Raw genomic sequence first — 27033 nt, 5'->3', positions numbered from 1 at the left:
TTTGGAATGAAATATGAACAACCAAAAATGATGTTTATATACAAACAAATATTCAATGGCATTTGTCCAGACTTTTATTGAATGTGCATTGGCTTTAAGGCTCTTAGTGTCAAATATGGATTCATTGAGAAACTGATTACTTACATGTTGCAAAGTAATAAAAAATCTAAATGATTTTGGTCACTCTCTGAGAATAATTAGAGTAAAATTAAGGATGATCAATTCTAATATGCTGAAGCTGATTAGTGTTCAAACTGGGTGACACTCTCTGACGACGTCTGGTGGCCACAATACACACAGTGATGGCAATGATCAGGGTCATAATAATTAGAATACAACCAGCTATTAGAACAATTTCAGAAGTGTTAATCACCAGAGATTTATTAGTTTGGGTAGGTGAGCATGATGTGGTTGTGGTTTTATGAGTTGAATAAGATGTTGTTAGTGACAGTGTCTGATTTGATGGTGTAGGTGGAGTAGATTGAATTGGTGGAGGCAAAATCAAGGCAGCCTGTGCTATATTTGAGAACTCCGAAGTATGGTTTCCTTTATCGTGTGCAATAATTCCAAAGTAGAGTACTGTCCCATTGTTCAGTTCAATATTCTCAGAGATCATAAACGATTCCTCCGATTTTGCAGTCTTTGGATTCAAACCATTGGTATTGACCTTATGAGCAGATTGAAAATCATTTTTCAGCTGTGTAAAGTTTTTACTCATCCGTATTTCATAGTAGGAAGCTAAATGAAGAAAAAGGGATGAATGAAAGTTAATGAACAGTAAAAAGATCACCAATTCAAACTTTGTTACTATTACAGAGCAATGCCAATAACACATTCACTCAGATTTTGTTTGCCTTCATTATAGTTTTTTTGATTTGTTTTCTATATTCTCTTTGATATATTGGACACCTCCAGAAGTTTGATGTCCTTTGTATTGCACTGTGCCATCAATGTCCAAAATAGTTTTTGAATCCATTTAAGTAACATCAGGAGGGCAGAGACAGGTTCAGATTTCCTCCCCTGAGGAACAATGGTGAACCTGATTGGTTTTGATGCTCCCCTAGCAACGACTCTTGTAGGTGACCTTGACCTTGTTAGAGGGCGAAGGAAAATCAGCAAGTGTAAGCACAAGCACCTCACTCAGGTGAAGCAATTGGCCTCATGGCACCGTTTCGGCTCCCTTCAGAAGCTGCTTGTACACAACTGGTGGGCACATTGTTCAGGCAATTTACTTCCTCACTAAGGTTAGTAAAGCCTCTAAGCATTCTGGAAAAAGACAAGAAGGGAAATAATATGCAAAACACGGGAGTAGCTCAGAAACTCGGGTAGCATCAATACAGGGGAATAAACAGTTGACATTTCAGGTCAACACCCTTCATCAGGATTGTTTACTCCCCTCCGTAAATGCTTCCTGATTTGCTGAGTTCCTCCAATATTTTGTGTGTGTTGCTCAAAATTTCCAGTATCTGCAAAATCTCTTGTGTTTAAAAAGGGAAAGGAAACTGCAAAATGCTGAAGGTACTCAGCAGGTCAGCTCAGGTGGTATCTATGGAACAGAATAAAGAGTTGATGTTTTTCACTGAGACTCTTCATCAGGATTGGAGAAAAAAGATGTGAAATCAGAGTAAGAGATGGGCTGGGGGAAGTGGAGGAAAATGTACAAGGCGGTAGGTAATAGGTGAAACCAGGAGAAGAGGAGTGGTGAAGTAAAGAGCTGGAAAGTCAAAGGACTGGAGAAAGGGGAATCTAATAGAAGAGAACAGAACACCATGAAAGAAAGGAAAGGGGGAATGGAACACCAGGGGAGGGGCAAGGGGTGTGATGGAAAGATAAAGGTACAAGTTGAGAGAGGGGAACAGGAATGATGATTGGAGAAGGGGAAGTTGGGTGGCAGTTACCCAAAGTTTGAGAATTCGATGATGTTCATGCCATCAGGTTGAAGGCTACCCAGACAGCATATAAGGGGTTGCTCTTCCAGCCTAGATGTGGCCACATCACGGAGGTACAGGAGGGCATGGGCTGACAAGGATAAGTGCCAGGAGGAGATCAGAGGGGAGGAATGAATGGACAATGGAGTCACAATCTCCCTGCAGAAAGCAGAAAGTGGGAGAGAGGGAAAGATGTATTTAGTGGTGAGATCCCATTGGAGATGATGGAAATTATAAAGAAATACGTGCTGAACATGGAGGCTGATGGAGTGATAGGTAAGAACAAGAGGAACCCTATCCCTGGTGAGGTGGCAGGTGGATGGGGTGGGGCAGACGTGAGCGAAATGCAAGAGATGCTGATTAGGGCAGTGTTGAAGGAGGAGGAAGAGATGCCCTTCTCTTTAAAAAAGGAGGACATCTCCTTAGTTCTTAAATGAAATGCCTCACACTGAGAATAGATGTGATAGTGACAGAGGTACTGAGAGAAGAGGGTGGCATTTTTACAAGTAACAGCATGGGAAGAGGTATAGTCCATGTAGCTGTGAGAATCAGTGGGTTCATAATAGACATCAGTAGATAACCTGTCTCCAGAGATAGAGACGGAGGTTGAGACAGGGGAGGGAGGTGTCGGGAATGGCCCAGGTAAGTTTGAGGGCAGGGTGCAAGTTGGAGGTAAAGTTGATGAAGTCGATGAGCTCAGCATGGGTGCAGGAAGCCAAACCAATGCGCTCGATGTAGTGCAGGAAAAGTTGGGGAGTGATACCAGTGTAGGCTTGGAACATAGACTGTTCCACATAGACGGAGAAGAAGGCAGTCATAGCTGGGACCCACACTACTTCCCATGGCTACACCTTTTGTCTGAAGGAAATGGGAGGAGCTTAAGGAAAAATTATTGAGAGTGAGAATCGGCTCCACCAGACAGGGGAGAGTGGTGGTGGAGGGGAACTGGTTGGAACTGGTGTCCAGAAGGAAATGGAGAGCCTTAAGGCCTTCCTGATGGGGGAATGGTGTATAGGGACCGGATGTCCATAGTGAAAATAAGACAATCGAGGCCAGAGAACTTTAAATCATTGGAAAGATCAAGAGTGTGCAAAATGTCAAGAATGTAGGTAGGAGGGAACAGGACTAAGGGAGATAAAACTGAATAAGGTGTGCAGATACAATTTCAGTACAGCAGGAACAAGCAGAAACAATGGGTCTATTGGACAGGCAGGTTTGTGGATCTAGGGTAGGAGGTAAAAATGGGAAGTGTTGGGTAAGGAAACTGTGAGGTTGGTGGCAGTAAATAGAGATCCCCAGAATTAATAAAGTCAGTGATGGTGTGGGAGGCGATGGCCTGGTGCTCCTTAGTGGGATCCTGTTTGAAGGGTAAGTAAGGGGAGGTGTCTGACAGTTCTCACTGGATTTCAGCAAGGTAGATGTCAGTCCACAAGACTACTACAGCACCCTCCTTATCTACACGTTTGATGCTGAGGTTAGGATTAGTGCAGAGAAAGTGGAGAATAGTGCGTTTGGAAGGAGTAAAGTTAGAGTAGGAAAGAAGAGTGGTGAATTCGAGAAGCCTGATGTCTTGTCAGCAGTTTGTAATGAAAAGACAGAAGACCAGGGCAGGGTACCTAGGAAGAGGAGGAGGGTTGAAGGCAGGAAAAGGGGTCATTGGTGCAGAGTGCAGGGTCTTTGCCAAAGAAGTAGGCACGGAAATGGAAGAAGAGCTCAGTATCTTGATGGGTGCAGAACTCACTGAGGTGTGGGCACAGGGGGCAAAGGTGAGGTCCTTACTGAAGACAGAACATTCTACCACAGAGAGTAAAAGATCAGAGGGGATGGTGAAGACCTGACATGGATGAGAGCGGGGATCAGAGTGGGGGAAGGGGATTGGTAGTATCTGAGGAGACGGGAGGGTTGGAGCGTTCAGGGAAGGTGTGGTGAGAGGAAGATGGAGTCTCTGAGGACCCAAGTGCTAGCAGTGGGACCTGAGAGACACGGGATTGCAGAGTGATGGGGTGGGGGAAGCGGAGTTTGGGGTTTCAGCAGCAGCATGTAAAATTCCGGCCTGGAGTTGCTGTTGGTCTCTGAAACACTTTCACAACTGGACTTAAAGCCAATTTACGTTGAACTTTGAATTAAAGTTAGAAAGTTTATTTGCATTGTGCCCTACTTCTAGCAATTCAGTTGAAGAGTAGAGATTAAATTAGAAATATTAACAGATGTTAAATGGTGCATTTTTAAAATGATAAATTAATTCAGTACAGAAGCAAGCCCTTCGGTCTATCTAATCTGTGCCAAATTATTAGACTGCCTTATCCCTGCACTTAGATCATTGTCCTCCATACCAATCCCATTCATGGACTGACCTAAATTTTTCTTCAATGTAAATTAAACCTGCAAATGTACAGATAAGAGGCCTCTCCAGATATGGAATTGATCACACAAGATAATTATTGGTGATAACTATTTAATGAGGGTCCTCGGAAATTAAATCCCATACTGTTTATACATGAGAATATAATTAGAATTACCAGATCCTTGATCAAGATCATCGCCTGGTGCTGTCCAGTTCAGTTGTATTTTATCTTCAACTATCGTTGCTTTAAGATCCATGATTTTATTAGGGGGAAACACATCATGAGGAGGTCCTGGAGGAACCTGACTTACAATAAACGTGCCAGCTGACTTGACTCTCTTGAAACTTCGAAAGTTTGTCTGAGGATTGTCATTAACAGGCAGTGTCTTCAGCAGACTTTGTTGAATGGAGTCTAAAAGGAAACCAAATAAAGTATTTCAGAAAAAAAATCAATATATTTTAATAAGGGGCTCTGAATATACAATACAGATTGATCTGAATCAGGTTTATTATAACCGGCATGTGACGTGAAATTTGTTAACTTAGCAACAGCAGCTCAATGCAATACATAATATAGAATAAAATAATTAATAATAATAATAAATAAATAAATTACAGTATATGTATATTGAATAGATTAAAAATCAGGCAAAAAACAGAAATATTGTATATTAAACAAAGTGAGGTAGTGTCCAAGGGTTCAATGTTGATTTAGGAATCAGATAACAGAGGGGAAGAAGCTGCTCCTGAGTCACTGAGTGTGTGCCTTCAGGCTTCTGCACCTCCTGCCTGATGATAACAGTGAGAAAAGGGCATGCCCTGGGTGCTGGGGGTCCTTAATAATGGACGCATGCTTTTCTGAGACACCGCTCCCTGAAGGTGTCCTGGGTACTAATATCCCAAAGGCTGCAGGCCAGTCTCCTCCCATTTTACACAGACTTAAGGAGGAAAGTTAAAAGGAGATATACAGGGCAGGTTTCTTTTTACAACACGAGTGGAAGGTATCTGGAATGCTCGACCAGGGGAAGTGGTGGAAGAAAAGATAATGCAATGTTTTAGAGGCATTTAGATAGATAAGCTTTGTCACATGTACTGTACATCAAAATACATCTTATGCATCAAATCAAATCAGTGATTATTATGCTAGACAGCTTAGAAGCATTGCCACTCTTCTGGCGTCAACATAGCATACCATTAACTAACCCAAACCATATCTCCTTGGAATATGGGAGGAAACCAGAGCACCTGGAGGAAATCCACATGGTCACAGGAAGAATGTACAAACTTATTATGGACAGTGGCAGGAACTGAAACCAGATCTTACAGCTGGAATTGTAAAAGCATTACATAACTACTATGCTAATGGGCCTGTACAATGGAGAGCATTCTAACTGGTTGCATCACTGTCTGAAATGGAGAGGCCATTACTCAGGGTCAGAAAAAGCTGCAGAAAATTGTAAACTTTGCCAACTCCATCATGGGCTCTTGCCTCCCCAGCATCCAGGACACCTTCAAAAAGTGATGCCTCAAAAAGCTGGTGTTATGTTTGTTTTTAATAAAGATAAATGTGGCTAGGTTTACGGTAGAGCATCTTATTACTGAACCACTGCTCAACCCTGTGCACGTGCGCAACCAGGTCATCATCATAACTTTCAGTTCCAGGTGAACACCTCGCATTGCCCATCGGAAGCTGAAGTTCGTTATTATGTACACATAATTACACAGGCAGCATCCATCATTGAGGATCCCCTTTACCCAGGCCAGGCCTTCTTCTCATCATTTCCAGCAGGGAGGTTCAGGAGCCTGAAGGCAAACATTTCAAATTTCAGGAACAGTTTCTTCCTCTCCACCATCAGATTTCTGAATGGATAATGAATCTGTGAACAATACCTCACTACTTTTTTATTTCCCCTTTTTTCTCTACTTATTTAACTATTTACATATATTACAATTTATAGTTTATTGTGTATTGAAATATACTGCTTCTGCAAAACAACGAATTTTTATGACATTTGCCAGTGATAATAAAACTAATTCTGACAGGCTACATCACTGTCTAGTGTGGGGGGGTGGGCTACTGCACGGGACTGAAAGAAGCTGCAGAAGGGTGTAAATTTAGTCGGCTCCATCTTGGGTACTAGCCTACAAAGTACCCAGGACATCTTCAAGGAGCGGTGTCTCAGAAAGGCAGCGTCCATTATTAAGGACCCCCAGCACCCAGGGCAGGCCCTTTTCTCACTGTTACCATCAGGTAGGAGGTACAGAAGCCTGAAGACACAAACTCAGTGTTTCAGGAACAGCTTCCCCTCTGCTATCTGATTCCTAAATGGGCATTGAACAAGTGAACATTACCTCACTTTTTAAATATGTATTTTTTCTATTTATTGTACAATTTTTAATCTATTCAATATGCATATACTGTAATTGATTTGCTTATTTATTATTGTTATTTTCTTCTATATTATGTATTGCATTGAACTGCTGCTAAGCTAACAAATTCCACAACACATACTGGTGATAATAAACCTGATTTTGATTCTGATTTATTGAGTTATATTGTTTTATGTTTACAATTTCAATGTCAAGCCTACATTTTCACATTGGGGATTGAGGACTTAAATTAGGTTAACACTGAACTGCAGAACAAATGAACTAGTGCACTCTCAATGTATGGTATGGTTCATGCCCACTCTGTCTCCTGATTCAGAGAGTTAGGAACTAACTTGTAAACATATCACTGATTCCTCATCATCATGCTGAACTCACTACCAACAGAACTATGACAACAAATTCACCAGAAAGTGTACAGTGCTTAATAACAATAGCCCACCAAAAGATTTTCAAAGAATATTAGCAAAGGTTTAGCTTCAAGGTATTGATATCAAGTAGTGAGGACAGTGGACAACAGAGTATTGGAGGAGTTGAGTTTCAAAGAAAATGAATGACAGGAGGTTGTTCTGAGTTCATTGGAGTTGTCAAGTCTAGGACTAGGAATGGCAAGAATGAGAACTTCAATGGCACCTGGGCTGAGGAAATGGTGAAAGCAGACGGTGTTATACTATTAAACATAGTAGAAAACATAGAAAAAAATAGATCCTACAGCACAATACAGGCCCTTTGGCCCACAATGCTATGCTGAACATGTACTTCCTTTAGAAATTACCTAGGGTGACTCATAGCTCTCTATTTTTCAAAGCTCCATGCACCAAGTACTTAACATTTATCCATTAACACATTACCATTTTGCACATATCCTGGAATGGATAGAGCATGGCCTTGCCGCCTGGCTGCAAATCTTGTGATCCCATCTTTTCCTTGAACAGATATTTTAAGGCTGTATTGTCCATTTCCACCAAAATTAATAAAATATCGTGAATAAACACCATCATCTCTAACTAAATCGGGGTCTAAAAATAAAAAGACATATAAAGGTTTAAATTAAGGCATGCATAGAAACTTATGAACTATTAACTTCCTTTATAACAAACTCCTTTAATTGTAAAGAGAAGTAATAAATGGAATAAATAGCTATATGTCAGACTGTAATGGATATTCACTACTCAGGGCCCAGTTCAGCTTTTAGCAAAGTTCAGCTTTCTAACACAACAGTTGACTCTTCCAAAGGTCTAAGAGTTCTTTTTGAATAAGTTAAGCTCCCAATTAATACTCTTTGCTCAGCTTCTTGTCATAAACAAGAACCAGTCTTCAGTTCTTAATGTAAATTACAAGCAATAATCAATCTGAAGTTAAAAGGACAGCTTTGCAAACAAACAACACTGTCTATAGGCCACAGGCTGCTGACACACAGCATGGAGTTGGCTGCTCAAGAAACACAGTGTAAGACAATAGGTTTGGGTTAATTGTGCCTGTATCAGACAATACCAGCTCGGTTATTTAGTTCAAGGAATCTTGGAGATCAGATTGATACTATTACTTAGCGTGTCAAATAGCTAATATATCAATGTGTCCATGAATGTTCTCAATTATCGAGGTCATTGTATATCAATCAGTAGTAAGTCAAGACAACTGGACTTGCTGTGTTGTCTTCTAGAAGATGTACCGTGACTCCTCCAAGGGGCTTTTTCAATTCTGATCCATCTGTGAAATTCATTAACCCAAAAGGCAGTGGAGGCCAGTTCATCTGGTATATTCAAAGCAGAAGCTGACAAGTTTTTGATTAGCCAATGTGTTCAAGATTACAGGGAGAAGGCTGGAGAATACAGTTGAGAAAGAAAACATGTTTTCTAATAAAGATAGTCTATAGTTCAATTGTAATTCAGGACCTATTGTATTCTGTCACTCTCTGAATGGAACGTGAATAATGCTTTGTAATTACATCCTTCTCTTTTGCTCATATGCACTTACCTGCGCCATCATCCAGAAGATCGATGCTGACAGAACTGCCGTCTGCCCGTTCCACCGTGGCTTTCACATTTGCATAAAGGACGGGTAAGAAACCATGACTGACTTCTGCAAAAATGACCAGAGGGGATGGATATGTTGATGTATCTTGATTGATGTGTCCGTTGACAGTGACAGGGGGAACTTTCTCATGTGCTGCACGGGATGTCACTGTGATGACGAAAATGTCAACTCTGGCAGCCTTATTCTGCATTGCATAGGTCCACTCTCCAATCTGATAGAAAAGTTAAGCCATTTTAATTTGAAACAAAGGAGACCAAAAGTAACAATGAAAAAGATAGACACAAAATCCAATAAGAGCCATACCTCTGCTGTGCCAGGAATGGCAAGCCTCCCTGTATATAAAGACTGGTCCATCTCAAAGTTTACATTTTTGTAAATCTTTCCATGAGGGTCTTGTACAAAGACAGATGGTACAACATACTGCCATGTGATTACAAAGGAAGTATCATTCCCAATGGTTTTATCAATGTAAACTGTGCCATTGAACCAACTATTCACGTCAATGCTCTTTGCAGAACTTTCAACCTGTAAACCAAACAGGAAAAAAATTTAAACTGATGAGGTATTTCATTTTCAACCAGTAAAGTACTGAAAAGTTGTTCTAAACAAAACAAACCTGGATTGACTGTTGACTAATGTTGCCATTTCCTGATACTAATCCAGTGAAAGCATCAATTAAACCATTTTCATCCAGATTATCTGTGGCCGAAAAGCTCAAACCACCTGATAATTGAAGAATAAGTAATTGTAGAATTAATATAGAGGTCAGTAATCCCTAAAAAGGGGAAATCTTTGCTCAAAATTTAAGTTATACTGTTGAATATAAGACTAATGAGGCAACAATTTGGTCCATAAACCCCTAAACTTTTTCTATCATTATCTGCACAAATGTCTTAAATGTTGTTCGTGTATCTACCTCAACCATGTCTTTGGGCAGCTCTTTGCATTTGCACACCATCTTCTGTGTGAAGAAGTTGCACCTTTAGGTCTCTGTCCTCTCTCCTTAAACCTATGCCCTCTAGCACTTGATTCCCTTTTCCTTGGAAAAACAAGACTGCGCATTCACTGTATCTTTGCCCCTCATGATTATTTACACCTCCGTAAGGCAGGGGCAGGAATTCATCTGTAGCAGGATGAATCTCTGTCTCTGCACTAAAATAGACCAGGTTGTACTTGGATTTTTGTGAAGTGCATTGGTCACATAATCACAAAATCTGCTTCCAGCTCATGACAACATGTCAGATAAAATCATTTATATAATGGGGTGTCAGAGGCAAGTTCTTTACACCAACAGTGGTGGGTGCTTGGGTCGCCATGCACAGGGAGATGGAGGTAGATACATCAGAGGCACTTAAGAAAATCCTCAATAGGCACATGAATAATAGTAAAATAGAGGGCTATGGAGGAAGGAAGGGTTTAATTGATCTTACAGTAAGTTAAAAGTTTGACAAAACATCATGGGCTAAAGGACCAGTACTGTACTGTAGTGTTCTATGTCCATTTCTTATCAACAGCTCTTTCCCTGAATACCTTAAGTATACAGAAAGTAACACACAAGATACTGGAGAAACTCAGTGAGACAGGCAACATTTTATGGAGGGAAGTGAACAGTTGGCATTTCAAGTACAGACCCTTTATTGGGATTAAAAGATAGAGGAAATATTCAGTATGAAGAGGTGAATGCAAGGGGTGCAACATGAGCTGGCAAATGATAGGTGGATCCAAGTGTAAAGAGGTAATAGACAGATAGAGGATAGCAGAGTGGAAGTAGTGACATGAGCCGGGAGGAGATAGATGTCATTTACACAGGTGATGGAATCTAACAGGAGAGAAAGATGGAGCACAGAATCCAGAGAGCAGTGGTAGGCAAATGGGAGGGGAACCAGTGGGAGGAGTGTGTGGATGTACTTTCTTAGAAGTTGACATGTCATCTCAAACTGTGACAAATTTTTATAGATGCGTGGTGGAAAGTGTACTACCTGGTTGCATCTATCCTTGGAATGGAAACATCAATCCCCTTGAATGGAAAAGCTTACAAGAAATAGTGGATACAGCCCAGTCTACTATATGTTTCAAAGGTTTCAAAGGTACATTTAATGTCAGAGAAATGTATACAATATAGATCCTGAAATGTTTTTTCTTTGCAACCATCCATGAAAACAGAGGAGTGACCCAAAGAATGAACGACAATTAAATGTTAGAACCCCGATGTCCCCCCTCCCTCATGTAATCAGCAGCAAGCAATGATTCCCCCTCCCCCCCACCGGCAAAAAACACATTGACACCCACCACTGAGCACTCAAGCATGAGCAGAACAACAGCAAAGACACTGACTTACAGCTACCCCAAAGACAAAATTGTTCACCCAGCATTCGACATACCACAGGCTCTCTCTCTCTCTCCCCCTAATAATGGAGAAACAGGGGACTCCGTTTCACAGCGAGCCCTCCCAACCATTGAGCACATCCACAAGGTGGATGCAGGAAAGCAGCATCCATCATCAAGGACCCCCACTATCCAGGCCATGCTCTCTTCTTTCTGCTACCAGCAGATAGGAAACAAAAGAGCCTCAGGTCCCACACCACCAGGTTCAGGAACAGTTATTTACCCCTACAACCATCAGGCTCCTGAACCAGAGCAGATAACTCACTCAACACTGGACTGATTCCACAACCTAAGGACTCAACAACTAGTGTTCTCAATATTTATTGCTTATTCATTTTTTATTATTATCCTGTTTCTTTTTTTATTTTGCACAATTTGTTGTCTTTTGTACATTCATTGTTTGTTGTGTGCAGTTTTGATTCTATGTATTTACTATGAATGCCCACAAGTAAATGAATCTCAGGTTAATATAGGATGACATATATGTACTTCCGCTGTGAATTTTCTTTGAACTTTGAGGTACTGTAGGTGGAGCACATAAAAGAAATATGGTGATATGGACTGGGGTGAGTACAGCAAGAACTAGGTAGATCAGGAGGAGGAAGAAAAGGGAGAGGGCGGAGTTTACTGAAAGTTAGAAAATTTAATGTTCATGCCAATGTATTGTGTGTGGACTATTCAGGTGGAATATGGGATCCTATCCCTCTAAGTTGTATTTGGTCTTACCCTGTTACTGGAGGAGGTGAGGACTCACATGTGTGTGTGAAAATGAAGAGGAGAATTAATAGAGGAACATCATTTGCCAGCTCTTACACCACCCCTTCCCACCATCTTTAACAGACTATCTCCCCTCTGCTTGCTCAGTCCAGATGAAGAGTCTTCTCCTGAAACTTTATCTGCCCATTTCCCTCAATAGATGCTACTTGACCTGCTGAGTTGCTCCAGCATCGAGTGTGTTGCTCCAGATTCCAGCACCAGCAGTCTCCTGTGGCTCAACCTTATGTACACACATGTAATTAGAGGAAAGTATAGGGGAACGTTAGAGGCAAGTCTTTTACACAGGGAGTGATGGGTGCAGGAAACACCCCTCCAAGGGTGGTGGCAGAGGCAGAAACATTAAGGGTATTTAAGAAACTCTTAGAGAGGAGCATGGCTGATAGAAAAACTGCAGGGCTGTATAGAAGGGAATGGTTAGATTGATCTTAGAGTACGTTAAAACATCAGTGAAACAACATGGACAAAAGTGCCAGTATTGTGCTGTGTGTTCTATGTTCTAAGACAAGTTGATTGAATCATTTTGAACACCACAAACTTATGTGTGCCTAAATGGTACCCAGACTCTGTTCCAAAATTCCTTAAAACATTGACCGAATATCATCTTGCCCAATCAGAGTCCGATCCACAAGCCCAAATGTCATCATCAATCCATTTAAATGTGTATTCCTTGCCTGTCATAAGGGATAATTTCTCCAGTTCCGCAGCTGCACTTGGACCTAATGCAATGGTGTGGATAATAGCTCCACTTTGTTCCACATCTCTAAAGCATTGGCTTATAGTAGAGTCCTCACCAGCAGCCACCACAACCAGTTCATCACCATTTGTGGCACCATCGTCTCCACGAAGCACCTGAAGAACAATCAGTTTTCATCAACGGGGGTGAGGGGGGGAAACAGAGGAAATTATAATTATAGAAAATAATTCTTGAAAATTGCATCGTGCTTACCTGAAAACCAGACTGAACCCCATTACAGATATTTGTTCCACCACCTGCTGATGTAGGCAGGAAGTTTATAAGCTCCTTTCTCACATTGTCGCCTTCAATTGGTCTCAGATATGTTCTAATAATTGCAGTGCTGTCAAAAGTAACAATGCCAACCTGGGATCCTAATTCAATGATCTGCATCAGGAATATCGAAACTGCCTGTCTGAGCCTGGGAATTCGGTTTGCCTATTTTCATAAAGAAGATAAACCAGATTAGAAATTCACTCTATTCTTCAATGCTATGTATCTCAGAAACTAATCAAATGAGCCTTTCAATATAATTTCAATAAAGTTCTATGAATTCCATTGTGGATCTAAGTGTAAGTAAAGTGGAGAAGAGAAGGTGGTGTTGCTCCATTGGTAAAAAATGAAATCAAATCATTAAAAAGAAGTGACTTAGGATCAGAAGGTGTTGTGGGTAGAGCCAAGGAGCTGCAAGGGTACAAAGACCCTGATGGAGTTGTATACAGACCCCCAGACAGTAGTAAGGATGGAGTCTACGAATTACAACGTGAGATAGAAAATAAGTGCCAAAGGGGCAATGTTACAATAGTCATTTGGGATTTCAATATGCAGATAGATTGGGAAAAACAGGTTGGTGTGCGATTCTAAGAGGGGAACTTCTGGAATTCCTGCGAAATGGCTTTTTAGAGCAAATCATGCTTGAGCCCACTAGGGATCAGCTATTCCCGATTGAGTATTGTTATATGAACCAGAATTGGATAGAGAGCATAAAGTAAAGGAACTCATAAGGTAAGTGATAGAATTCACCCTGCAATTTGAATAGAAGCAAAAGTCAAATGCATCAGTATTACAGTTGAGTAAAAGGAATGACAGAGCCATGAGAGAGGAGTTGACCAGAATTGATTGGAAATGGACAGTGGTAGGGATGATGGCAAAGCAGCAATATCTGGAATTTCTGTGAGCAATTCAGAAGGCACAGGATATATACATCCCAAAGACCATAAGAAAACAAGACTTAGAATTAGGCCTTTTGGCCCATTGAGTCTGTTTCACCATTCAATCATGGTTGATCCTTTTTCTCCTCTCCTCAGCCCCATTCCCCAGCCTTCTCCCCATAACCTTTGACATCTTGTCCAATCAAGAACCTATCAACCTCAACCTTAAATACACCAAATGACCTGGCCTCTACAGCTGCCTATGGAAATAAATTCAACAAGTTCAACACACTCTGGCTAAAAAAATTTCTCCACATCTCTGTTTAAATGGATGCTCCTCTATCCAGAGGCTGTACTCTTTTGTCCTAGACTCTCTCACCATGGCAATCATCCTTTCCACATCTACCATCTTTAACCCTTTCAAAATTTGAAAGGTTTCAATGAGATCTCCCCTCATCCTTCTAAATTCCGGCAAGTACCGACCCAGAGCCATCAAACATTCCTCATATGATAACCTTTTACTTCCTGAATCATCCTTGTAAACCTCAGAACCCTCTTCAATGCTAGCACATCTTTTCTTAGATAAGGAGCCAAAAACTGTTCACAATACTCAAGGTGAGGCCTCACCAGTGCCTTACAAAGCTTCAGCATCACATTACTGCTCTTGTATTCTAGACATTTTGAAATGAATTCTAACATTGCATTTGCCTTTTCCACCACTGACTCAACCTACAAGTTAACTTTTAGATTCTTCTACACAAGGACTCCCAAGGCCCATTGCATAACAGATTTTTGGATTTTCTCTCCATTTCAAAAATAATCTGCACATTTATTTCTTCTATCAAAGTACATGACCATGCATTTTCCAACATTGTATTTCTTTGCCACTTTCTTGGCAATTCTCCTAATCTGTTTGTCCTTCTGCAGCCTACCTGTTTCATCAACACCACCTACCATCTTTAGAACTTTCCTGTAATACCATGGGCACTTAAATTGCTAAGCAGCCTCATGTGTGGCGCCTTGTCAAAGGCCTTCTGAAAGTCCAAATATACAACATCCACTGCATCCTAGAAACATACGAAACCTACAACACAATACAGGCACTTCAGCCCACAAAGCTGCGCTGAACATGTCCTTACCTGAGAAATTTCCTAGGGTTACCCATAGCCCTCCATTTTTCTGATCTTCATGTACTTGTCCAGGAGTCTCTTAAAAGATCCTATCACTTCTGCCTCCACCACCATCACCGGCAGCCCATACCACACACTCACCACTCTCTGCGTAAAAAACTTATATCCCCTGTACCTACTTCCAAGCACCTTAAAACTGTGCCCTCTAGTGTGAGCCATTTCAGCTCTGGGAAAAAGTCTCTGACTATTGGCACAATCAATGCCTCTCATCATCTTATACACTTCTATCAGGTCACCACTCATCCTCCGTCACTTCAAGGAAAAAAGACCAAGTTCACTCACCCTTTTCTTATAAGGCATGCTCCCCAATCCAGGCAACATCCTTGTAAATCTCCTCTGCACCCTTTCTATGGTTTCTACATCCTTCCTATAGTGAGGCAACCAGAACTGAGCACAGTACTCCAAGTTGAGTCTGGCCAGGGTCATATATAGCTGCAACATTACCTCTTGGCTCCTAAACTCAATCCCATGATTGATGAAGGACAATGCACCGTATGCTTTCTTAACCACAGAGTCAACCTGCGCGGCAGCATTGAGTGTCCTGTGGACTTGGACCCAAGGATCCCTCTGATCCTCCACTCTGCCAAGAATCTTACCATTACTACTATATTCTGTCATCATATTTGACCTACCAAAATGAACCACCTCACACTTCTTTATCTATTCCACTTGTAACCTCCTCAAAGAATTCCAACAGGTTCGTCAGGCAAGATTTTCCCTTGAAGAAACCATGCCGACCTTGTCCTATCTGCTCCTGTGTCATCAAGTACTCCATCACCTCATCCTTAACAATTGAGTCATCTCTCCTTTATTTTTTATAATACCTGAAAAAGCTTTTACTATCCACTTTGATTTCCAAAAAGGAAGAAGTAAGAACATAAGAAATAACAGCAGGAGCAAGCTATCTGGCCCATTGAGCCTGCTCCACATTTAATAAGATCATAGCTGATCTGACCATGGACTCATCTCCACTCTCCTGCCTTTTCTCATAACCCTTAATTCACCTACCATGCAAAAATCTATTCAACCTTGTCTACATATATTTACTGAGGTAGCCTCCACTGATTCATTGGGCAGAGAATTCCACAGATTCACCACCCTCTGGGAAAAGCAGTTCCTCCTCGGCTCGATTCTAAGTCTACTCTCCTGAATCTTGAGGCTCTGTCCACTAGTTCTTGTCTCACCAATCAGTGGAAACTACTTTCCTGCCTCCATCTTATCCATTCCTTTCATAATGTTATAAGTTTCTATAATACCTCCTCCCATTCTTCAGAATTCCAGAGAGTACAGTCCCAGGCGACTCAATCTCTCCTCATAGTCCGATCTCCTCATTTCAGAAATCAACCTGGTGAACCTCCTCTCACCACCTCCAAAGCCAATATATCCTTCCTCAAGTAAGACCAGAAATGCACGCAGTGCTCCACTTGTGGCCTCACCAGTACCCTGTACAGTTGCAGCATAACCTCCTTGCTCTTAAATTCAATCCCTCTAGCAATGAAGGCCAACATTCCATTTGCCTTCTTGATAGCCTGCTGCACCACCTGCAAACTAACCTTTTGAGATTCATGCACAAGCTCTCCCAAGTCCCTCTGCACGGCAGCATGCTGTGATTTTCTACTATTTAAATAATAATCTGCTCTTCTATTTTTCCTTCCAAAGTGGATGACCTCGCATTTACCAACGTTGTACTCCATCTACCAGACCCTTGACTACTCACTTAACCTATCTATATCTCTGCAAACTCTATGAATCTTCTGCACAATTTGCTTTTCCACTCAATTTAGTATAATCAGCAAAGTTAGATACATTACAGTCGGTCCCCTCTTCCAGATTGTTAATGTATATCGTGAACAATTGTAGGCCTAGCACCAATCCTGCAGCACACAGCTCACCACTGATTGCCCACTAGAGTAACACTCATATATCCCAACTCTCTGCTTTCTATTAGTTAACCAATCCTCTATCCATGCTAATACATCACCCCTAACTCTATGCATCCTTATCTTATGGTAAGTCTTTTATGTTGCACCTTAATCAATATCTTCTAGAAATCCAAGTAAATAATGTTTATCTGTTCCCCTGTATCCGATGCGCTTGTTATATCCTCAAAGAACTCCAATAAGTTTGTCAAACAGGACCTGCCTTTGCTGAATCCATTCTGCATCTGCCTGATGGATCCATTTCCTTCCAGATGCCATGCTATTTTTTCTTTAATGTATTTCTTCAAGTATTTTCCTAATTTCAGATGTTAAACTAACTGGCCTATAGTTACCAGCCTTTTGCCTACATCATTTTTTTGAATAGCGATGTGACATTCACTGTCTTCCAATCAGCCAGGATCTGTCCAAAAAATGTTGGTAAATTATCACCAAAGTCTCTACTATAACTTCTGCCATTTCTTTCGGTACCCAAGGATGCATTCCATCAGGACCAGGGGACTTACCTATTTCAGGCCCACCTCTTTAGTAGTAGATCTTGTATCAAGGTCTTCACCTCCCATCATATCCATAACATCTCTCTTTGGCATGTTAGATGTGTTCTCCACCATGAAGACTGACACAAATTAGTCATTCAAAGCCTCTGCCATTTCTCATTACCCAACATCAATTCCCCCTTCTCGTCCTCCAAAGGACCTACATACACTTTAGCCACCCTTTTCTGTTTTATATAATTATTAAAAAATTACTATCCATTTTTAGATCTGGTGCTGGTTTATTTTTAAAATCTATCCTCCCTTCCTTTATTGCTCATTTAGTGGTTGTTTTTTTGCTTTTTAAAGTTCTCCCAATCCTCCAGTTTCCCACTACTCTTGGTGACTTTGTACACACAAGCTTTTAGTTTGATGCCTTCCTTTATTTCCTTAGTTATCCAAGGCTCACTCTCCCCACCCTTACTGTCCTTGCTTTTAACTGGAATATGCTTTTGTTGAGCACCATGAAAAATCTCTTTTGAAGTCTTCCACTGTTACTCAACCGTCCCACCATATAGCCTGTGTTTGCAGCCTACACTAGCCAAGGCCTCCCCCATCCCATTGTAATCTCCATTATTTAGGCATAATACACTGGTTTTCAATCTAACTATTGCACCCTCCATTTGTAAGAAAAACTCAAGCACACTGTGATCACTCTTTCCTAACTACAAGATCACTAATTTTACCTGTCTCATTGCACAGGATCAGATCTAAGATAGCACATTCCCTTGTAGGTTCAGTAACGGATATAGAAAGACATCACAGATTAATGCTATGAAGTTTTCCTCCAGGCGGCCTCAACCAACTTGATTGATCCAAACTATGTGCAAGTTAAAGTGCCCCGTGATAATTGTTGTTCCATGCCTCAGATATTTCTCTGTTTGTTGCCTGTGTCACTGTAACATTATTGTTTGGTGGCTGACAGACAACTCTCACCAGTGATATTTTTCCCTTTATTATTACTAATCTCTACACAGATGGATTCAACATGGAATACAAAGATAAGCTATCCAATAATATTAAAGAGGATACCAAAGGTTTCTTCAGATATATAAAATGTAAAAGAGAGGCCAGTGTCAATAAGGGAAAACAGGAGAAGAGAGGAGATTAGGGCTGAAGGGGAAAATGCATCAGCCATGATGAGATGTTGGAGGAGACTTAATGGGCCAATTGGCCTAATTCTGCTCCTCTACCTTCTGGTCTTATGGTCTTTATCCTTTGTCTGGCATTGAGGAAATACAACATTCCCCCTAAATATTTCACATTTTACCCTTAACCTATGATGTCTAATTCTATTCTTACCCAACCTCAATGGAAAAATCCTGCTTACATTTACCTCATAATTTTGTAGAACTCTATCAATTCTAGCTTCATTCTCCACTGCTCTTGGGCAGGTATTCCTACCTAGCATCCACAGACCCCTCAGTTAATGGTAGGTGTCCATGGCATTAAAAGAGTTTGGGAACCCATGCTCTAGGGAATAAAGTCCTAACCTATTCAACCTTTCCCTAAATCTCAGGTCCTGAAGTCCTGGCAACATCCTTGAAAATTTGATCTGCATCCTTTCAATGTTATTGACATCTTTCCTGTTGGTAGGTGACCTAAATTGCACACAATACTTCATATTAAGCCTCACCAACATTTATTACAACTTCAGCTAGTTTTGGACTACAGGAGGAATGGAGGCAGGTTAACCCCTATTGACATCAATGGATCTGAGGTTGAGAAGATGAAGTTTTAAGTTTCTCGGCATACACATCAGCAAAGATCTCACATGGTCTGTACATACCAGCTGTGTGGTGAAAAAAAGCACAATAGCACCTGATTCACCTTAGACGGTTGAAGAAGTTTGGTATAGGTCTCCAAATCCTAAGAACTTTCTACATGGGCACAGTTCAGAGCATCCTGACTGGCTGCTTCACTGCCTGGTATGGGAACTGTACTTCCCTCAATCGCAAGACTCTGCAGAGAGTGATGCGGACAGCCCAGCAGCACATCTGTAGAAGTGAAACTCCCACTATTTAGGACATTTACAAAGACAGGTGTGTAAAAAGGGCCCAACAGAACATTGAAGACCCAACTCACCCCAACCACAAACTGTTCCAGCTGCTATCATCTAGGAAATGGTACCGCAGCATAAAAGCCAGGACCAACAGGCTCCGGAACAGCTTCTTCCACCAGGCCAGCAGACTGATTAATTCACATTGATACAATTGTATTTCTATGTTATAATGCCTGTCCTGTTGTACATTCTATTTATTACAAACTACTATAAATTGCACATTGTACACTCAGCCAGAGAAGTAACTTAAAGATTTTTACTCTTCATGTACGTGAAGGACGCAAGTAATAAAGTCAATTCAATTCAATTCATAACATCCCAATTCTTGTCCTCAATACTTTTAATTAGGAAAGCCAATGTGCCAAGATCTCTCTTTATGACCCTATGTGCATGTGGTGCCATTTTCAAGGAATAATGGATCTATATCCTAGATCCCTCTGTTCTACACACTCCTCAGTGCCCTACCACTTCTCATATGTCCTACCCTTATTTGTCCCCGCAAAGTGCAACATTTCACACTTTAACTTTGTTTTAAAATCCTTCTGGAATTTTTTTTAGCCTATTTCAGACTGATTCTTGAAGTACTTTATCAGGTTCCAGCTTGCATGGGTAACCAAAATGCTAGGATGAAGTATCTAACTACATGATATTACACAGACACCTCAAATGAAGGGATTATTCCTCAGTATAAATCATCACTACTATTTCATACCGCACTCATGCTTCCAGAGTAATCAAGAACAAAGCATAGCACGCGATCCTTGGCTTGCAGTAGAGTAAACGTTGGCACAAGGGAAGTAATATGAGCTGGAGGGTTATTCTTGAAGTCCTCTGATTGACTGATCACGTCCCAAGTGCTCCTGTAATTGCACATTTTGTTCTGCATATTTGGTGCTTCAGGATTGTGGGTGCCACTGTCGCAGAATTCAACCACCTGAAAAATGAGGATGTAAGAAATGTCACAGTGTCTGTCAGCATTTGCAGGTCAGTTTACTGGGTTTCACTTCAATTAGTGGAAATTTTACCCCTGAGCCAAAAAGCTGCTGTTTCTAGGCTTACTTGATGATCTGCCTATGTGACCCTTGCTAGTTCTGCATTCCCTCTGCAGATTTTTCTACCATAGTGTAATCTGAGGACATGAACCAATGACTACATTCCAGAGGACACAATGGGCAACAACATGCATCACTCTTAGGGGTCATCATGGTATCAGAGGTTAGCCTATCACTTTACAGTGCCAACTGTAAGACTGAATTCAATTCCCACCACGATCTATAAGGAGTTTGTATGTTCTTCCCATGACTCCATGGGTTACCTCCGGCTGCTCCAGATCCTTCCCACATTTCAAGACTTACTGTGTAAGTTGTGAGCCTGCTATGTTGGTACCATAAGCGCGGTGACACTTGTGTGTTGCCCTCAGCACAATACTCATTGATCTGATTTGATGCAAATGACACATTTCACTGCACGTTTCGATATACATGTGATAGATAAAGCTAATTTTTTTTAAAAATCTTTAAATCTTTATCACTCTGAGGAATTTATCTTCATTTACTCCAGCTGCAGCTCAATAAAGTCCAACTTTACCAGAGAAAACTAAATCAATTAACTTTTAGCATTGTGATATTGTAGTAACTCAGTTTGGGGAAATGTAATTTATGTGGGGTAAATCATATTATCCTATTGGAATGAAAATCTGACACATGGCCTTCATAACATGTGCACTGGTTACTTGATAGGGTACTGAAAATGCATAGGGATTTTGTCTTTTAATCAATTTATAAATGTTCCTTTGCTGTTCCAGAAATTGTTTTCAGAAAGAACTTATTGGAAGTTCAACTTACATCTTTTAATCCTTGGAGATACATTATCGAAGCTGCTGTTGTTTGACTTTCATCTGGGAAAAACATACAATCACCATTTGGGAGACCGGTGTTACTATCAGTGCTACAGGAAGAACAGGAGCCTCCTGAGCATGAGGCAAACTTTCCTGCTATTTCTTTAGAACACCTGAAAGTGAGAAGAAACCAAATAATTTCATCTTTCTCATTTCCACAGTATGTTTTTTCTAACATACAGAAGACCAAGTCAAATGACTGCAGATGCTGGATCACTCCACTACAAAGTTTCCGCGAAGTAGGGCTATTCTGAAGAACTTTGCCTGCTCACGGTATGTTTGGACAGTGAAAGTTTAGAGTTAAGGTGCAGAGAAGGGATGAAGCAAGAGCTTGCAGATGATAGGTTGATCCAGTTGAGGGAGCAGATGGACAAATGAGATAAATGGGCTGCAAAGAACAGAGGAGAGCAGCAAGGTCAGAATCTGAATCTCTATGATGTGATTTCTGTGAAACCCCCCTCACTGTTCCCCTTTGTGTTCTCTGCTGCTCATCTGTTCATCATTTCCCTAAACTGCATCCACCTTCCACCTTTCCATATTGGCTATCTCCCTTCTTTCATTCAGTCCAGATAAAGGTTCTTGACCTAAAGCATCGAATATCCAAACTTACTGTGAGGAAGAAAACTTCTTCAAAGTAGCCACACTTTGATGAAACTTTGTCATGGAGCAATCCAGCATCTCCAGTCATTTGTGCCTCCAGGTCTTGTTTCCTTCGGAGCCTTGACCCAAAACTTGATGGCCTACACTCATTGGCCACCTTAGTAGATACCTCCTGTACCCAGTGAAGTGGCTACTGTGTATATGTTCATAATCTTCTACTGCTGTAGCCAAACCACTGCAAGGTTTGTCATGTTGTATATTCAGAGATATTCTTCTGCACACTAAAGTTATAATGCATGGTTAGAGTCATAGAAAAGTACAGCCCAGAAACAGGCCCTTTGGCCCACCTAGTCCATGCCAAAACATATAAAATATCTACTCCCCTCGACCTACACTGGGACAATTGCCCTCCATTCCCCTACCATCTATGTACCTATCCAAACTTCTCTTAAATGTTGAAATAGAGTTCACATACATTACTAGCACTGGCAGCATGTTCCACACTCTCATGCCCATCTGAGTGAAGTTTGCCCTCATGTTCCCCTTTTCACCTTTCGCCCTTAACTCATGACTTCAAGTTGTAGTCCCACCCAATCTCAGTGGAAAAAAGTTGCCAGCATTTACCCTACTTATACCCCTCATAATTTTGTAAACCTTGATCAAATCTCCTCTCCATTTTCTATGTTCCAATTCCAAGGAATAAAGTGTTAACCTATTCAATCGTCCCTTATAACTCAGGTCCTTCAGTCCTGGCAACATCCTTGCAAATATTCTCTATACCCTTTCAACCTTGTTTACATTATTCCTGTAGCTATGTGACCAGAACTGCACAAAATACTCCAAATTAAGCCTCATCAATGTCTTATACAACTTCAACATAACATCCCATCTTCTGTACTCAGTATTTTGATTTATGAAGGCCAGTGTGCCAAAAGCTTTCTTTGCAACCCTATCTACCTGTGACACCACCTTCTTTATGCTTTGAGTTGAAGCCACATGCTTAGCTGATTAAATATTTGCATTAACAAGCAGATATACAGGTATACCTAATAAAAATGGCCACTGAGTGATTTTCCCTCCATAGATGCTGCCTGACCCACTGAGTTTCTCCAGTGTTTTGTTAGTTGATCCAAAATAAAACCTGTTCTGTTTGGTTCTAAGATTCCTTCAATTCAGGAGAGATATATAATTTAAGCCTACAGTTTACATTTATAACCCAAGCATGCCTCTGGAGGTGTTTACAGCAGATGTGGAGTCTTGAATATGGTCCTGGATTTACCTGATTATAGAAGCTAGTCTCTGAGTCTGAGAGTCCAGGTCAGGTACAGGAAATTGGAGACTCAATTTCTGTGAGTCTGAGAATCCAAGACCAAGGACTGTAGGCCCACAGAAGGTCTGCTCGGAGGGTGACCTGGAATGCACTGCATGAGAAGGTGATGTGGAGTAGGCTTCTCAGATCATGAGAATCCTCAAGGCATTGAAGACAAGTGCTGGTAAATGATGTTAGTTTAAATAGATCCTTGATGGTCAGCATGAACTTGCTGGGCCAAATGGCCTATTTAGGTCCTGCATGACTCTATGACTATGGCCAAGCCGCAGGCATAGTGAAACATATACTCCAGTCTGATACAACAATTTGGGACAGACATATCAGGACGCAATCTGTCCAGTGCAAAAGACAACATTTGCGTATGTGCAGTATACAGTAACTTCAAACTCTATTCAAACAATGTTGCAGCATCCCTTATCTAAATACATTTGTGCATGCACAGTTCATGCGGAAGGATGCTTGTACGATGTGCTCAGCCCTGCTCTGCACAGTCTGAGGCAGTGTGGCCAACTCCCTCCATTGCCAAAAGTCCAACGACTGGATCCTCTGAATGACAGGTTCCTTTTTTGCACAGCTAACCCATACTCCTTCTTGCTGCAGAGGTACATATCTGCACTGCCACAGCAAACAAGAAAATTAAACTGAATAGTTAAACTACATAAACTACATAAAAAGCAATCCTGGAAACAAAAAAGAAATTACTATTTAATACCATCATATCACATGACATATATTGAAGTGTAACTCACCCAGTTGCACGGATTTTGTTGCCAGAAAAGTAAAAGGGCACCATATCATTATATTCATCAAAAACACCCCACTGAAGATGGGCCCACTCATGTACAAACACTTTACCTAGAAAAATAAAAGTACATTGAAACAACCAAACTTAAAACTAAACAGTCACTTCCATCGATGGAGAACCTTGACACAATAAGTCATCTAAAAGTGCTTCACTGGAGCCTTATTCAACTACATATAGAAATATTCCATTGGATGATCAAAAACTTGGCTGTAGTTATAAAGGAGGGACTTAAAAAAAAAGAAGGGCGGTGAAGAGTGACACCTTACACACAGGAAGCAGGTCAGCTGGCAGTTCATTAGAATGTGCAGAAACAGTGCTTGGGTGCATGGTGCAAATCTGTTGCTGTGCAAGCCATGCATGTAAAAATACATTTTTAACAAGTGATGCCAAAACATCAGCTAAACAGAGGGGTGCAGTGGAAAGAAATGATTGAACAAAATTGGTAGAGGAGAATGCAGTATCAAGAAAACAATTTGCTAGGAATGAAACACTTGTTTCTATTTTAGGAATTTGTGATTGTTCACACCACTGTTCTTGAATTCATTACAGAGCAAATCTAACTGTTTTGCAATGGAAATGAATGCACTGTACATTCTGATTTGAAAAAGCCAACAGTTCCCCTTCGAATTGCCAGTGTTAATGCAGATAATTAGGCTGATGTTTCTGCTAGTGTCTGTCTATTTCAGATCTCCAGCGTCTGCATGAAGTCTTAGAGCATCACAGCACAGAAACAGGCCATGAGACCCCTCTACCTATATATGGACCATAGTCCTTGTGTTGCCTTTAAGGCATTTGTTTAGTTTATTATATTTTCGCTTTAGTAATTTGTTTGTTATTGTTTTCTAGTTAAAGTTAAGGTTGTTTAAAGTAAATTCATTGTCTGTGATATATCGCGGCATGTGATGATGTCACACCCAGTTACACCGCGTCTTGTGGGAAAATACCAGTTTGGAGAAACGGGAAGGAGGGGGCTTATGTGTGTGCAGGATCAGCGTGAGAAAAGTTTTCTTTCTACGCACTAGAAACATCAGTGAAGCAATGCCGTAAGTTCATGAGATAATCGATATGTTGAATTAAAAATGTTAAAGCTGATTCTGTTAAAAGTAATGATGATTGATAAAGTTTATGTTTTTTGTTATTTAAAGAGTTGCGGATAGTTTGTGTTGAAGTGTATTTAAAGCCAGTCAATGGCGTAGGTAGATTCTGACTGTATGTTGCACTTTAATGTAATATAGTTGTTGTAGTTTTACTTTTGCAAGTATTTATGATGTAAATGTGATGTCAAGAAGGAAACAAATACTGTATATATTTTGTATTGTTCTTTCAACAGTGTTCACCATACATTAATGTGGAAGAGTGAATAGTAAACGGTTAATCTTACTGAGACCGCCTCACTGACTGGTTTATGCTTGGTGTTTAGTTCAGAGTACTTTTACACCTGTGCAAGAACACTACAGTCCTCGATACCTCTCTCATCCATGTACCTACCCACACGTCTCTGAAATGTTACAACTAAACCTGTACTTGCACCACCCTCTGAGTGAAGAAGCTCCTTCCTCAAATTCCTCTTAAATATTTCACTTTTCATTCTAAATCAGTTCTAGTCTCACTCAGCCAGAGGGGAAAATCCTGCATTCACCCTCCCTATACCCCTCAATCTTGTATACCTCGATAAGATCACCCATCATGTTCCACGCTTCCGTAAAGAAAATCCTAACCTGTTGAACCTTTCCTTAACCAGCTCTCAAAATAACTATAGGGGAGGGAGTTGTAACTTAAGGCAGGGTCCCATTGTTAAGCTCAGAATCAGCTTTTGAATAGAGGAACTTGCCCACAAACCCACTTCAAATAAAAGCATGGTAACAGGTCAGATCAGACCACCAACAGGTATTAGAAAAATGTGGGCTATATTTTCTTATTTTGTGTTATCACCATCATAGTATTTTATATCAACTCCCAAATTAGCTTTAACAGAAACTCTGCAGATTCTGCAGATGCTGCAAATCTAGAACAGCCCTCAGGTCAGTCACCATCTATGAAAATTAATAAACCGTCAGCATTTTGGGCCAAAGCCCTTTATTAGGACTGGAAGGCAAGGTGAGAGAAACCATAAATGGGAGGAAGAGAAACAGAAGTTGATAGGTGAAGCTGGGTGGGTAGGGGAGGGTGAATAAAGTGAGAAGCTGGGAGGTGATAGATAGCAAAGGTAAGGGACCGAAGAAATAATCTGATAGAAGATTATTGCAGGGGGCAGGGATCCAGGATGTGAGAGAGGATAGCGAGATGAAGAATAAAGGACAGGTGGGGACTACACGGTTCCGGAATATTAAGAGTGTAGTAGAGAAAGGTGAGGCAGAACAAGTGATAAGGAGGACATATGTACAGAGGGATGGTCTGATGGAACATGAAGTTAAATGTGCAGAAAGAATAAGTAAATTTAGGGAGAACAACAAAATTCAAGAGGTGTATAGCCTGATGTGAGTTCGGGGAGCTGGGTTAAGCACACTAGGCAGCGATTTAAACAGAGAGAGGAGAAATGGGCTAAAAATTCTATATGTGAATGCACGAAGTGTCAGAAATAAGGCAGATGAGCTTGAAGCTCAGGTGCAAATGGGTAACAATGATGTTGTTGGGATAACGGAGACATGGCTGCAGGGAGATCAGATCTGGGAAATGAATGTACAAGGGTATACGTGCTATCGTAAGGACAGAAATGTGGGCAGAGAGGGTGGGGTGGCCCTGTTGGTGAGGAATGAGATTCAGTCCTTTGCAAGGGGGGATGTAGGATCAGGAGAAGTAGAGTCTGTGTGGATAGAACTGAGGAACAGTAAGAGCAAAAAGATCCTAATGGGTGTTGTCTACAGGCCCCCAAACAGTAGCATGGATATTGGGTGCAAGTTGAATAGGGAGTTAACATTGGCATGTGGCAAAGGTAA

General features: G+C 40.9%; 1 protein-coding gene across 1 annotated transcript in view; it reads right to left on the bottom strand.

Annotated features, from left to right (window-relative positions):
- Positions 1–208: 208 nt before the first annotated feature.
- LOC132402341 (calcium-activated chloride channel regulator 1-like) overlaps positions 209–27033 on the bottom strand; it is a 44385-nt gene continuing 17560 nt past the window's right edge. The window contains exons 4-14 of the mRNA XM_059985219.1: positions 24042–24147; positions 21310–21475; positions 20178–20399; positions 12806–13030; positions 12531–12708; positions 9314–9420; positions 9001–9222; positions 8638–8908; positions 7512–7679; positions 4448–4684; positions 209–738 (exon numbers count right to left, since the gene is read on the bottom strand). Of these exons, the coding sequence (XP_059841202.1) occupies positions 209–738; positions 4448–4684; positions 7512–7679; positions 8638–8908; positions 9001–9222; positions 9314–9420; positions 12531–12708; positions 12806–13030; positions 20178–20399; positions 21310–21475; positions 24042–24147 (2432 nt within the window). The remainder of the gene's footprint in view (positions 739–4447; positions 4685–7511; positions 7680–8637; positions 8909–9000; positions 9223–9313; positions 9421–12530; positions 12709–12805; positions 13031–20177; positions 20400–21309; positions 21476–24041; positions 24148–27033) is intronic.

Source organism: Hypanus sabinus, chromosome 11 (assembly GCF_030144855.1).
Source record: "Hypanus sabinus isolate sHypSab1 chromosome 11, sHypSab1.hap1, whole genome shotgun sequence".
In the NCBI taxonomy this organism is placed as follows: domain Eukaryota; kingdom Metazoa; phylum Chordata; class Chondrichthyes; order Myliobatiformes; family Dasyatidae; genus Hypanus; species Hypanus sabinus.
This window is presented reverse-complemented; position numbering and strand designations above follow the sequence as displayed.